Below are 13,330 nucleotides of genomic sequence, written 5' to 3'. Positions count from 1 at the left end.
GATCTATCTGCTTGAAAAGGTCCCTTAGCCAAGACACTATCACCTGCAAGTGAGCAGTGAGGTATTTTAATAAAAGTAGATGCGATGAAAAAAAATAGATACTGTCCAACAGGAACCTGGCCACAACAAGCTGTGTGTAGTGGTGCAATATCAGCCCACCATTATGGTGATCACCAAAGGGCAGTGGTATGATATAGGAACAGAAGTAAAATGACATCTTTCCTAGGCATTGGTTGAGTTATGCACCCAGAATGTTCTTATTTGATATGAGCACTTCTCCAAAACTTGCACATGACTTTCTTGGCGGGCCTTCCCTCTCTCCCTTCCTCTCTTTCCTCCTTCTTTCTTGGCTGTCGCTGTCTGTCTGTTTCGTCTCTCTGTTTCTCTATCTCCCTTTCCTTCTTTGTGCCACCCCTGGAGCTTTTAGTCAGGGCCTGGGTTCTGTGCCTGGCTTCCTATTGCTCAAGGCTAGCACTCTACCACTTGAGCCACAAAACCACTTCCGGCTTTTTTAGTAGTTTATTGGAGATAAGAGTCTCACAAACTTTCCTGCCTAGGCTGGTTTTGAACTGTGATCCTTATATCTGGCCTCCTCAGTAACTAGGATGATAGGCACCAGTCAGCCAACATCACCCAGCCGCTATTTTCTTTCCAACTGCTTTCTGCTTCTGAACACAAGGAGCTTCAAGAATGGTTTGCTTCATTCCATATGGAACTATAAAAGAAAATCAAGGAATCAAATTGGAATTAGGAAAACACATGTGAGATGAGTTTAAGCAATTTATCTTGTAACTGGACCCTGACAACATTTCATGGAGTAGATTCCAAGGAAGAAGTTGACACAATGTAATAAGCATTATTACAGAAGGTAACATTTCAACATTCAAATCATTTCCTATGCCATCAAAATAGAGATGGGGAACACACATACATAAATATAATACAGTGCACAAATGCACAGGCATGTAAACTCGTGCACACTAGATTCTCCTATCAGAAGACTTTTATCAAGGGGCCGAGATTGTGGAATCACTGAACAAACTTCACATAGAAATGAACCTTTGTGTGTTCCTCAGGGGAGGACCACTTTCCTCCTCCTCCTGCAGGCAAAGCACAGGCTGTAGGGAGTGGAGCGACCACTCATGAGCAGAAAAGGGCTGACAGCTGGGAAACAGCCCATAGCAAAAGCGGCCATATGGTGCAGCACAGGGCTGGGGTTGTAAGTCATAGCCATGTAGATCTGACAGATGCAGGACCAGGTATAAAAGGACACAAAGGTGCTCACGAGGAGAAGGATGTTTTTGGTAGCTCTGGACTCAGGAGAGGCTCTGCAGGAGACACTGGTCCTCTGGATGTGCTGCATTCTCTGCTTGTGTGTGTAGAGGACGAAGAGCATGGAGATGCTGGCCCAGAGCATGAGCCCCAGGCCCAGAACATCAGCCACTGAGAGCAAGACTATGAGCAGTACATCTGCAGCTGGGTTTTTAAGCATGGAGGAACAGTATCCATAGTCTTTTACGATAGTCATGTTTTCATCTGTTTTAGGTCCAGTTATGTATATGAGGAAAGTAATGTTCACCAGGAGGCTGACCCCCCAGCTGAGGTAGACCATGGAGACAATGTGCTTGTGGGCTCTCCCCTTCAGCCATGCACACCGGGAGTCCCCGGGGCTGATGCTGACAGCCTGGAAGACACTCAGGAAGCAAATGCTACCAATCGCCATACCCCTGCCCACTCGGTGAAGATAGAAGACCAGTTTGCACCCCAGATCACTGAGGAAATATCTCCAGCCCCAAGCCACCATGGTTTGGGGAATGCCCCTACACAGAAGATTTAAGAAGTTAGCCACAATTAAGTGCATAAGAATCAAGTCTGTGCCTCTCATTCTGTTCCCCATGCAGAAAAGGAATACATAATGGTAGAGCAGAGAGAAATTACCCAGAATCCCAACCACAGTCTGAGATAAGAGGAACACCCCCATGAGCACACAGCTGTCTGCTGTTCTTTCCATTCCTTGTGTCTCATCCAGAAAATTTGGTGTGGAAAACTGAGGCAAGCACAGTGCCAAGGGAAGTCAAAATTCTGCATCCAACATCAATCCCATGGAAATATTCTCCCACCGCCTCTCACTTATTAAGAGGATTCCAACTTTATTCATCCATGAAAAAAGGGGGGTGGGAGGCAGGATTTTCAGGGAAATGGGTGAACCTTGAGAAACTGCCTGGAGTGGAGGTAAGTCTAGATGAAGGGCACCTCTATTTCTCTCCTTTGTGGGATCAGATCTAAGACTGGGCCCTAGTGGCTCAGGCCTGTAATTCTAGCTACACAGGCAACTGAGATCTTCTATTCGCCATTCAAAGCCAGTCTGGAGAAGAAAAGTCTGTGAGATGCTTGTCTTCAGTTAAGCTCTAGAAAACCACAGGTAGAGTTTTGTCTCAAAGTGGTAATAGCCCTAGCCTTGAGCAAGAGGAGCTCAAGGACCATGCCCAGACCCTGTACCCAAGCCCAATCACTGACTAAAGAAAAAACTGGAAACATTCATGACATACACACATGATCACATGCACGTACGCACCAACACACTGACTGCAGGAGTGGGTAGCAGGCTGCCACCCTTTCCTGAATGCTGCACTGACATTTTTCCAAAATAACTACCAGGAAGGTAAAACGTGTCTAGTCTGTGGATTATGCAGTCTACGGAGGACAGAGTCAGAGAGTGAGCAATTTTGGGCAAATATGCCATAATACAGTCACTGATGTGAAAACACCACTTCCAAGAACCTGGAAAATGAGGATTCGTCATCACCTGTCATAAACCACAACAGTCTCTGTGAAGGAACCGGAAGTTAGAAACCACAGGGCTTGGGGATGGGAGGCCTAGAACTCCAGCTCTTTTCGCTTCCCCAGCTCATTCCTATCCTTCCTCTGTGACTTTTCATGCAACCTGCTTCAACCCAGAATCCCTTTTCTAGAAGTGATCACTTACCCAGAGTGTTAACCATAGCAGGTCTCCTGCAGCCTGTTCCTCACAGATGCCAGTGAACACATGTGTTCACCTTTTCTCTCCGGATATGGACAGCAGCTCCGTGGTTTCGGAGACCATCGTGTGTGCTTTGGAGGTGCAGAAGGCTCCTTAGATATGGGTCTGGGAAGGTGGTAGGTGAGGTCACCTCCCACTGGAGCTGTGATTATCTCTTCACCTGGAGTGGCAAGTCATGTGCACACTGCTTCACCAGCCAAGTTCTCTGAAAACTTTTTCTTTCCCCCATGTGACAAGTATCAAGACACTGCTCAAAGTTTCCCGCTGGTGTTTCCCAAGGGAGGATGGGAGTGGTGGTGAGTCGCTTCTCCTTGATCCCAGTAGACCAACAGGAGACAGTGAGGCCTGACAAGTGAGGACTGTCTGTGAGCAACCTCTGTGGTGTGTAAGCCATGGTTACCAGGAGTTTCCTAACAAAACTTTCCTTTCCTATTCTTCATCTTATTTTGTTGCACAACCATTTACTCTTTCAGGAAAAAAAAATTAAACCCCGTGCTGGTGGCCAATGCCTATAATCTCAGCAGGCTAAGATCTGACGATCAAGGTTCAAAGCCAGCTTGGATAGGAAAGTCCATGAAATTCTTATCTCCAATCATCCAGCAAACAAGCCAAAACACCAACTGGGGATGAGTGGTAGAGTGCCAGCCTGGAACCAAAGCAATCAGAGACAGCACCCAGCCCCTGAATTCAAACCGCAGTACTGTCACCAAAAGAGAAAATAAAAAAGAATGAAGCATTTCTTTAGCGGATTTTGTTGAGTACTAATGATTATCTTCTAAATTCTTCTCATCTCTATTGACCCCATTTGGTGACTTTTATATAAGTATTTCATGTCTTTCATGAGAGCAGGGTGATGAGACCTCTCTTTTCACAGGTGGTAGTTTGTGTAACTTCATTCTCTAAGTTCATAGTTATTTTCATAATTTTCAGTGTTGCTTTTGCCCCAGTAACTTGGTTACTGTGCTAAGGTGAGGATCAGGAATGATCCCTTACCCTGTGTTTCTGGTCTCCGTTATTACATGTGAGTCGATTCCTCACCTGGAACTTTCTGGTCTCACTGACCAACCCTTTGTCCTGTTAAGTCAGTTGCCAGAACATGTATTTGCCTTTGTGTGTCTGACTTGTTTCACTTATCATAGTGATCTGTAGTTCCACAGATAATGGTGCAGATGACAGGATTTTGTTCTTTTCCATGGCTTAGCAGGAGTTTGTGATGGAAATAGGTTGGGCCTGTGACTCTGTTCCTCAGAATCTGGCTGACTTTGCTCCACACGGCAATGTCCAATGTCACTCATTTGTCTGTAGACAACATGGAGCATCTGGGTTATTTCTTGGCTGTGGTTAATAGTGCCACAATGGATATGGTGTTCCAGGACCTACATATCCTTGAGATTATACCTAAGAGTTCCTTTTCTATTCTTAATCTCATTTGGTTACACCACCAAAGAGTATACACATGTGTAAAAGCAACTGAACGTTGCACTCACACCAATCTTTCATGTGTTCTTGGGAAATGAGATTTTCTCTTCCTGATCCATCCTGGCTAAGTAGAGGCGGGAGGCTCTGCTGAAGTCCTGGTTCAGGGGTACAAGAATACTCATGGTTGCAAAACATCCAGAAGTGATTGCTGCTGGCTCAGCAGAAGCAAGCTGGGTGTGTGCAGGTGAGTCTCCACATGAAGAGGACCCAGCAGGGCATGTAAAAGCAGACGCAGGTGCTCATGGGTGGACTCCAGGAAGGATGCAGAGGGGCCGGAGCCGCTGGTCCTGTGCATGTGTTGGATTATCCACTGGTGTCTGTATGCTATCATGGGACTACTAATAATCCATGTACATAAGTGATCATTGGACCTCTAACGTTCTGTGCACACATGTCATCATATGGTTACTAATATTCCATGTATATATGTCGTCACGGGGGCACGAACACTGCATGCATATTGGCGATCATAGGACCGCTAATATTTTATTCACCTATGTGGTCATGGTTCCATGGTTTTTCCATGTACATATGTGATCACGGGACCAATAGTATCCTGTGTACATTCGTGATCACATAGTCTGTGAATAGGTGTCACCATGGGACCAGGTATCTTGAGGGGATGCTGGAAGCTGGGACGGAGAGGATGAGTTCCGGGGGCCTGCAGCCATGCTTGAAGGTGTGGGGTAGGCAGTGCATGGTGCATGGTGGGTGGCACAGGGGTGGACGGAGTGAGACAAGGTGGATGGGAGGTGTGGACTGCGTGGGGTTGTGTGGAAGGGATGGGGTGGACAGGGTGAGAGTGAGTAGACAGGGTGGGGTGGACAGGGTCGAGTGGACGGGGTGGGGTTGCGTGCATGTTATGGGGTACATGAGGTGTGGTGGATTGGACGGGGTGCAGTGGATGGGTGGGGTTGGGTGGATGGCTGGGTTGTGTTGTACCCAAGTCGCAGGACCCTCACCAAGAAGACCACAAGAGCCAGACATTCCAAAATGCCAAAGCAAGGATTTATTCAGGCAAGCTGCAGCTTGGGTCTTGTCCAATTCACCGACGCAGCGGAGATAGCGAGGAGGACCCTGAGTTGAAATCTTACAGGGCTTATAACGGCAAAACCCACAAAGTTACAACAACCAGGTGTTCAAGCAAGATTAGGGTTCCAGCACAATTCTGATTGGCTCCGGGGTAGAAACATTCAAGGGTGAACAGAAGTTACCAAAACAGTCCTCCAGTTGTTTGGGTTCTGACAACCTGTCCTGCTAGGTGGAGTATTTGGTGGCCTGAGCGGGCTCACAGGCCTGTTTATCTTTGGCCAGCATGGCTATATCTCAAAGCTTGTGCAGGCCCAAGGTTACAGGCCCAGAGTGGGGCCTGGCTGGCTCTAAGATAGCTTTGTTTAAGGAGTTTAGAGCTTCAGCAGTTTCAGCACAAAAAAAGTCTAGTTTTTACAGTCCAAAACAACAAGATGGCTACGATTTCAAAACGGAGTTACTGCTGCCTTAAAGTAGGAAAGTAGGATTTACACTCTTCAGGTTGGGGGTCGGTTGGGGGTGGGATGGATGGGTGGAGGGCAGTGGCTCCAGCTGCTGATGGTTCTGTCCCAGGGACAAGCACTAAGGGGAGCTGAGCACAACCAAGGCACCGGAGAAGACCCGGATGTGCAGGCAGTCCTGCTGGTACAGGCAGTGTAAATAAAGTGTCCCCTGGCTATCAGAGTAAAGGGCAGAAAAGTGAGCTATATTTTGTACTCTTATTTCTAGAAAATGCTGAGAGGGATGCAGAGTCTTGTAGGCAGATTGGAGGAACAATGGCAGCCCTCTTATAACTGGGGTCTCCTTTGATTAGGAAGAGGGGGAGGTCAGGCCGGCAGGGCCTGGAAAGGGCAGGGGTGGGATAGGGAGGGCAATGGCTCTTTGTGAAGAGAAGAAATCTTGATAGCGCAGCATGTGTTTTCAGCAGATATGTTGTGTCTGTATTGATTGCAGGGAACAGGTTCTTTTCCAGGTGTTTGGGGAAGGAGAGGGGGGGAGATGACTTGTCACAGTCTGCAGGCATGGCCAGTTTTAAGCCATGGTTGGAGATGAGTGTAAATTATTTTCCATGATAGGAGAGCTGGGCCACGAACATCTTGGTGGGGAAAGGCATGGGCTGGGAATAGGTGCTGGTGAGTTGGGGTACAGGAGGCCCAGCTAGCATGGCCCTGGGGGTCGGGAACACGGCTAGCATGATTCACTTAGGAGACTTGGATGGGGGCACATTCCTTTGGGGCTTGGCCAGTGTGGGTAGGAAGGGGTTCTTGTGGGTGGGTAGCCAGCATGAACGCTGAGGGGCCTTGGTGAGTGAGCGCTGCAGGAGCACAGGGCCCAGGCCAGGTGACTCCTTAACCCAACTATGTGTTTGCACTGAGCCTCTGTTGGTGATTCTGGGTGAGAGGACCTGGGGTTGCTGGAGGATGTGGTTAATGGACCACAGTGGAGGAGGGTAACCTTTGCTGTTGGGTCTCTCTGTTCTCCCCAAGTTCAACTGCTGCTACCTGCTTTGGAAGCAGTGGTTCCAATGGGACATGCCTACACCTGCCTGTGAGAATGACCAGGTGGAAGGGCAAAGACAGTCATGAGACAAAAATTACGAGGAAAGGAGGACAGTGCCTTTAGCGGAAGAAGCACCTACATGGGAAGGTTGCTACATCTTTCAGAGCTGTAGTTGAAGAAAGGGGGTGGCGGTGGAAATCCCTTCATGGCTGCAGCTCCATCCATCAGCCAGCACATGTAGCCATGATTCACTGCCAGAGGCTGTTATAAAGTTATAACACGTTAGAAATAGGAAGCATTGCAGGAAACTGCACATTATCCAAGCAAGTGACTTTCTCAAAGAGGAGCCTTCATTTGTTAAAAATCATTTTACATTGCAACTAGTTCTCAAAAGAACACTTAATGTCATTGTTATACTAGGAGAGATTTTAGCGATATATAACATACACAGCAAAGGAAAAAGAAGAATTGTGAAAAATAAATAATGTGGATGAATTCAACACAGATAGGACTAAGGGAAGAACTTTCAGGAAGAAGGCTTGAAGTTTTCAGTCAGTGCTACCAAAGAAAGGCCATGAAGATGCTGGCCCAGAGCATGAGCCCCAGACCCAGAACATCAGGCACTGAGAACAAGGCAACGTACAGTACATGTGGGGCTAGGTCATGACACACAGGAGCAGTATCCATAGGCTTTTAAGGTGGTCATGCTGTCATGTGTTTGGGTCTGGTTATTTACATGAGAAAAGCAATGTTCACCAGGATGAAGATCCCCCAGCTGAGGCAGACATGGAGCCAGTGTGCTTGTGAGCTCTCCCCTTCAGCCATGCCTACCTGGAGTCCCCGCCCCTCATGCTGATGACCTGGAAGATGCTCAGGGAGCAAGTGCTACAGATCCAAATCCTCTGCCCACTCAGTAGACAAAGCCAGTTTGCACCCCAGGGCACTGAGGAAATCTCTCTAGCCCCAAGCCACCATAGTTTAGGGAATGCCACCACACAGAAGACTTAAGATGCTGGCCACAATTAAGTGCTTTAGACTCCAGTGTGTGCCTCTCATTCTGTTCTTCATGAAGGAGAGGAATAGATAGTGGTAAAGAAGAGAGAAATTGCCCAGAATCCCAACCACAGTCTGGTATAAGAAGATTGCCCCCATAGGCACATAGGTGTTTCCCTTTCCATTCCTGTGTTGTATCCAGATGATCTGGCATGGGAAACCGAGGCATGAATGATGACAGGGTATCCCACCATACTCTATCCATGATTAATTCCACTGGAAATAGTCTCCTTAGGTCTCTAAGAGTATTCTAATTCTATTCATCCATCACAAAGAAAGAAGAGGAGGAGGAAGAATAGGAGGCCAAGAGTGAAGCTAATAGATTTCAGGTAAATGGGTGAACCTGGAGAAATGACATCGAGTGACCACAAGTCAGGCTCTGAGAGATGAAGGGCATCTGTATTTCTCTCTTGTGGAATCAAATGTGAGACTATATATGAGCTGGGCACTAGTAGCATGAGCTACTGTAATCCTAACTATTCAGTAGGCAGAGATCTGAAGATGGTGGTTCAAAGCCAGCCTGGAGGAGGAATGTCTGTGTGACTTTTATCTCCAGTTAAGCACCAGAAATCTGAAGTATACCGGTGTATGAAACCATAGAGCCTTGTTCTTGAGCAGAAAGAGCTCCAGGACCATGCCCAAGCTGCAAATTCAAACCCCACAATGGACAAAAGTAAACGATAAATCTGTATGCCACGTCACATGCACTTATGCACCAACACACTGACTGCAGCATTCAGTCCCAGGCTGCTATCTTTTCCTGAACACTGAACAGATAATTGAATACAATAAATACTCTCAAGATGAAAAATGTCAGGTCTGGAGATGGTGCAGTTTAAGGAGGAGGAGGGGGATAGGGTCAGAGTGAGGAATGCTGGGCAAATATGTCATCATACAGACTGTGTTGTGAAAACACCACCCCTGAGCACCTGGAAAGGCTTCCTCACCACATACCATAAAGCAGGAGAATCTCTGTAAAGTGACAGGAAGTTAGGAACCACCAGGGTTTGTGGGTGGGAGGTCTTTGCACTGCCCCAGCTCCTTCCTATCTTTCCTCTGTGGCTTTGTCATGCAGAATACAGAATCCAGAATACATTTTCTAGAATGGATCACTTAACCAGAGTATTAAACTTAGCTTCTCTCTTGATGGCTGTGCTTCTTGGATGTCCGTGAACATATCTGCTCGCCTTGTCTCTCAGGATGTGGTTGGCACTGCGATCATTTGTAAGACCAAAGTGCACTTCAGAGGCCCTGGTGGCTCCTAGATAAGAGTCTGGGAGGGTGGAGGGATGTGAGGTCGCCGCCTGGTGGCTGTGATTATCCCTTCACCTGGAGTGACAATCCCTGTGCACACTGCTTCACAAGACAAAGGTCTCAGAAAATGTTGTCATTTCCTGATATGTCAGTTGTGAAGAAGCTGCTGGAACATTCTCCCTGATGCTTCTCAAGGGAGGATGGGAGTGGTGGAGAGTTGCAGGAGGCTGGCAAGAGACACTGAGGCCCAACACGTGATGACTCTGACTGACCTCTGTCTATTATAAACCGAAATTCCTAGAAGTTTTCTTCCATTATTTCCTTTCCTATTCTTAATCTCATTTGTTTTCACCATCATTTGCCCAGGTAGAAAATATAGTTTTTAAAGCTGGTGCTTGTGGCCTATGCCTGGGATCCTAGCTACTCAGGAGGCTGAGATCTGAGGATCATATATTAAAGCCAACCTACGCAGGAAAGTCCATGAGATTCTACTCTTCATTCCTACTTGGAAAATACACCTTTGCCCTCCATTTAATCCTTTGAATTTTTTTTATAAAGGAAAGCCAAGGGGAAAATACACCTTCGCCTTCCATTTAATCCTTTGAATTTTTTTTTTTTTTTATAAAGGAAAGCCAAGGTGGCTGTCTGAGGCTCATGACTGTAATCTTAGCTACTCAGAAAGCACAGATCTGAGGATCATGGTGAAAGCCAGCCTGGCTAGGGAGTCCATGCAAATCTTTTCCCCAGTGAAGCACTAAAAATCCAAAAGTGGAGCTGTGCCTCAAGTAGTAGAGAACCAGTGGGAATGTACCAAGGCCTTGGAGCAGCACACACACACACACACATGCACGCACACACACACGTACATGCACACACAGATTTATTTTTGTTTTTATACATTCTTATTTTCTTCTTATGTGATACTATTTCAGAAATGTCATTGTGGCCAGGCACCATTGACTGAGCCCTGTAAACCTAGCTACATAGGAGGCTAAGAACTGCGGATGGTGGATCAAAGCTAGCCCACACAGAAAAGTTCCCCAAGACTCCTATCTCCAGTTAACCACTCAAAAAGTGGAAGTGGCACTGGGCTCACACTGGTAGAGTGCCAGCCTTGAGCAAAGAGCTCAGTGATAGTGCCCAAGCACTGAGTTCAAGCCCCACTAATGACAAAAAAGAACAAAGTGTCATTACAGGGATGTCCATCTGCTTGTAAAGATTTCTTAGCCAACACACTATGACCTGTAAGTGAGCATTGCAGTATTTTAAAAAGTAGCAGGAATGAAAAGGTACATACAGTCCAACAGCAACCTGACCATAACAAGCTGTGTGCAGGTGGTGCGATAATGGCCCAACATCACAACAGTTACCAAGTGACATTGGTCTGACTTAGAAACATAAGTAAAATGACGCCTGTCTTAGACATTGGTCAATATCTACACACCCAGAATCTTTTTATTTGGTGCAAGCATTTCTTCAAAACCTGCCCATGACTTCCTTGGCCCTGTTAGATTTGTCATTCTGATCACAGTGGCAATCTGGCTGCTCCTCTTTGCAACTGCAGTGCTGCCATCTTCAGCAGCAGCAAAAGCACTGTAGCAGGATGGAGTGGGAGTGGCTAGACCCTGAGCTATGGATGTGGGGTGCGGTGTGGTGGGAGCTGACCACCCCTCCCCTCAGACCCACAGTTAACATCTTGCCTGTATTAGCAGTGGACGTGCAGATTTCAGGAGCCCATAACTTTCTGGAAGACTTTTCCTTGGTAACAACTAGCAAACAAACTTCCTGCTAGCATCTTGAGGTGATTACTGTGGGCTTTCTGCAGGCTCTTGTCGAGAATCCCTGAAGGCACCAGCGTCCCATAGAGGTAACAGAACATATGGTGGTCTGAACTGCAAGGCACTGGCATGGCTGATGCAGTCACTGCTCCCTGGAGGAAGTCACGGCTCTGTAAGGAGCTTGCTGGTCACCCTTTTGGGAAAGAAATGGGGTGAGCCTAAACACAGGGAGAAGATTACCAACACATACAGGAGGAGAAAGATGCTAGCAAGTGGCATTAAACTTGGTTAAAATCTCTGCCTACATGCGGGCACACACACATGCGGGACTCCATTGCAGCTCACATTTCAATGCAATGTAAATGGTATTGAAAATTTATGTACTACATAAAATATATCATATTGTTTTGTATACATTATACATGTATATAAATACAGAGAGTGGAGAGAGTTGAAGAACAATAGCCAAACAAAATGTTGTAGAAGTGATCCAAATACACCACGAAAAATGATCACAATACACTCATGATTACAAGTCCAAAGCTTACCATTTTGTAACTATCCATAATCAAGTCCAGAGCCTCATGTCATCACCTGAAATTAGAGTTGATGCTTTTCTAATTCTTCCTAACATTTGACATAATTACAAGAGTGATATTTTTAATGATACAAACTCAGGAAATTGCTGTGAACTTTACCAGTTAGGTGAGTTTGTGTTTTAGGTAAGAGGGATAATTGGGGCTGGGGGGGCTGTTACACTGCATGATAGGGAGACAGGATGGCTAAGGCAGGAAATAGCAAAGGGATTTATATAAGATGGCAGTGCAGAACCAAAGATGATGAGGAAAGAGGGATGAGAGGCAGACACAGAGATGGAGACACGGTTCCTGGATATGCAAAGTATCCAGAAGTAACTGAAGTCCAGGTCTGCATTTCAGTATACGGTGTGTCAAAGTACTGGGGCAAGCGAGCAAAGTACGTTAAGGATGCAGGGCCTCTTTGGTGGTGTCTGAGAGGAGTCTGTGCCTTCAGTGGATTGAAGGGGGTGCATGGGAGGGAAGAGCCAGTGCTTAACATAGAAGTGAAATTCAAAGGCAGTGTTGTCCAGGCATGGGAGTTTCAGAAACCTGTACTTTCAGAAGCCAGGAGACTGAGGCAACAGCACCATGAATTCCAAGCCATGATGCATTAAAAGTTGAGACATGGGTTTGATTTTTTAAAAGTTTAAAATCATTAATTGTAATTCTTAGATAATGTATGAAATGTCCCTGAACACTTGGGAGAAACTGTGGCTTGGCACGGCCTAGGTTGTCTAGATTTGGATAGGGGTGAAGACAGAATGAGGAGGGTGGAGTGTGTGGCACTCTTGGGAGCTTAGATGGCGGGCAAGGTAGCAGGGCAAGCTCAGGGCCATCAGAAGGAAGGGAACTCCCAGAGGATGCCCACTCCTAGGTCAGGAGACTACTTAGGAATCAACACTGCAAAGTGACATTGACAGGGAAAACCCCAGGGGAGAGAAACACGATGGGTCAAGTGTGGACCAGGTATGCATAAGGTTAATAATGACACCTGACAACACCCACAGGAAAGCAGAGGATTCTTTTGCTGGGTGGAATGACATTGGGTTCGATTAAGCCATAGGTGTGTTGAGGGAATCATAGCATAGAGGCCCCGAGGAATGCACTGAGAATTGACTATGGGAGACAGAGAGGGGACATAGCACAAGGGAAGGAAGGGCAGGGCCAGTGGGACCTGGAGCTCAAGGCTTTTTGTGGTGGAGGAGGCTGGGGAAACTTCCTGATGAGGAAGGTGTGGCCTCAGGGCTGACAGTCTCACTCAACACAAAGCTTATTTCCCAGGTAAGTCTTGGAGGCAGGTGGCTGTCTGCTTGTTTCCCTTTTCTGTGCCAGACGTGGGGCCTCAACTCAGGGCCTGGGTACTGTCCCTGAGCTTTAGTGCTCAAAGCTGACAACTACCACTGGGGCATCAGCTGCACTTCTGCCCTCTGGCCATCTGCAGGTCATTCTTTAGAAGAATGGCATTTGCAGTGGAACTCCCTTTATAGTTGGGGCCCACATCAGCCTGCACTTGCAGCCGTGACTCAGTCGGCTGAAGCTGTTGTAGACTTAGTTATCTTATAACACAGTAGAAGTCAGAAACATTGCAGGAAAATTCACATTATAAAGCAAGTGACTTT

General features: G+C 46.8%; 1 protein-coding gene across 1 annotated transcript; it reads right to left on the bottom strand.

Moving 5' to 3' along the window:
- Positions 1-1,052: 1,052 nt before the first annotated feature.
- LOC125344592 (vomeronasal type-1 receptor 4-like) lies at positions 1,053-1,981 on the bottom strand. Its single transcript, XM_048337059.1, has one exon. The coding sequence runs from the start codon at positions 1,979-1,981 to the stop codon at positions 1,073-1,075; it is 909 nt and encodes a 302-aa protein (XP_048193016.1). The 3' UTR covers positions 1,053-1,072.
- Positions 1,982-13,330: the final 11,349 nt, after the last annotated feature.

This window comes from Perognathus longimembris, unplaced genomic scaffold (genome assembly GCF_023159225.1).
Source record: "Perognathus longimembris pacificus isolate PPM17 unplaced genomic scaffold, ASM2315922v1 HiC_scaffold_1590, whole genome shotgun sequence".
Taxonomy (NCBI): Eukaryota; Metazoa; Chordata; class Mammalia; order Rodentia; family Heteromyidae; genus Perognathus; species Perognathus longimembris.
The sequence above is the reverse complement of the archived record's forward strand: the minus strand, read 5'-3'. Positions and strand labels throughout refer to the sequence as shown.

What these genes read in the sequence shown, in the direction of transcription:
- LOC125344592 (XM_048337059.1), bottom strand. Translation starts at nt 1,981, where the DNA reads ATGGGGGTGTTCCTCTTATCTCAGACTGTGGTTGGGATTCTGGGTAAT.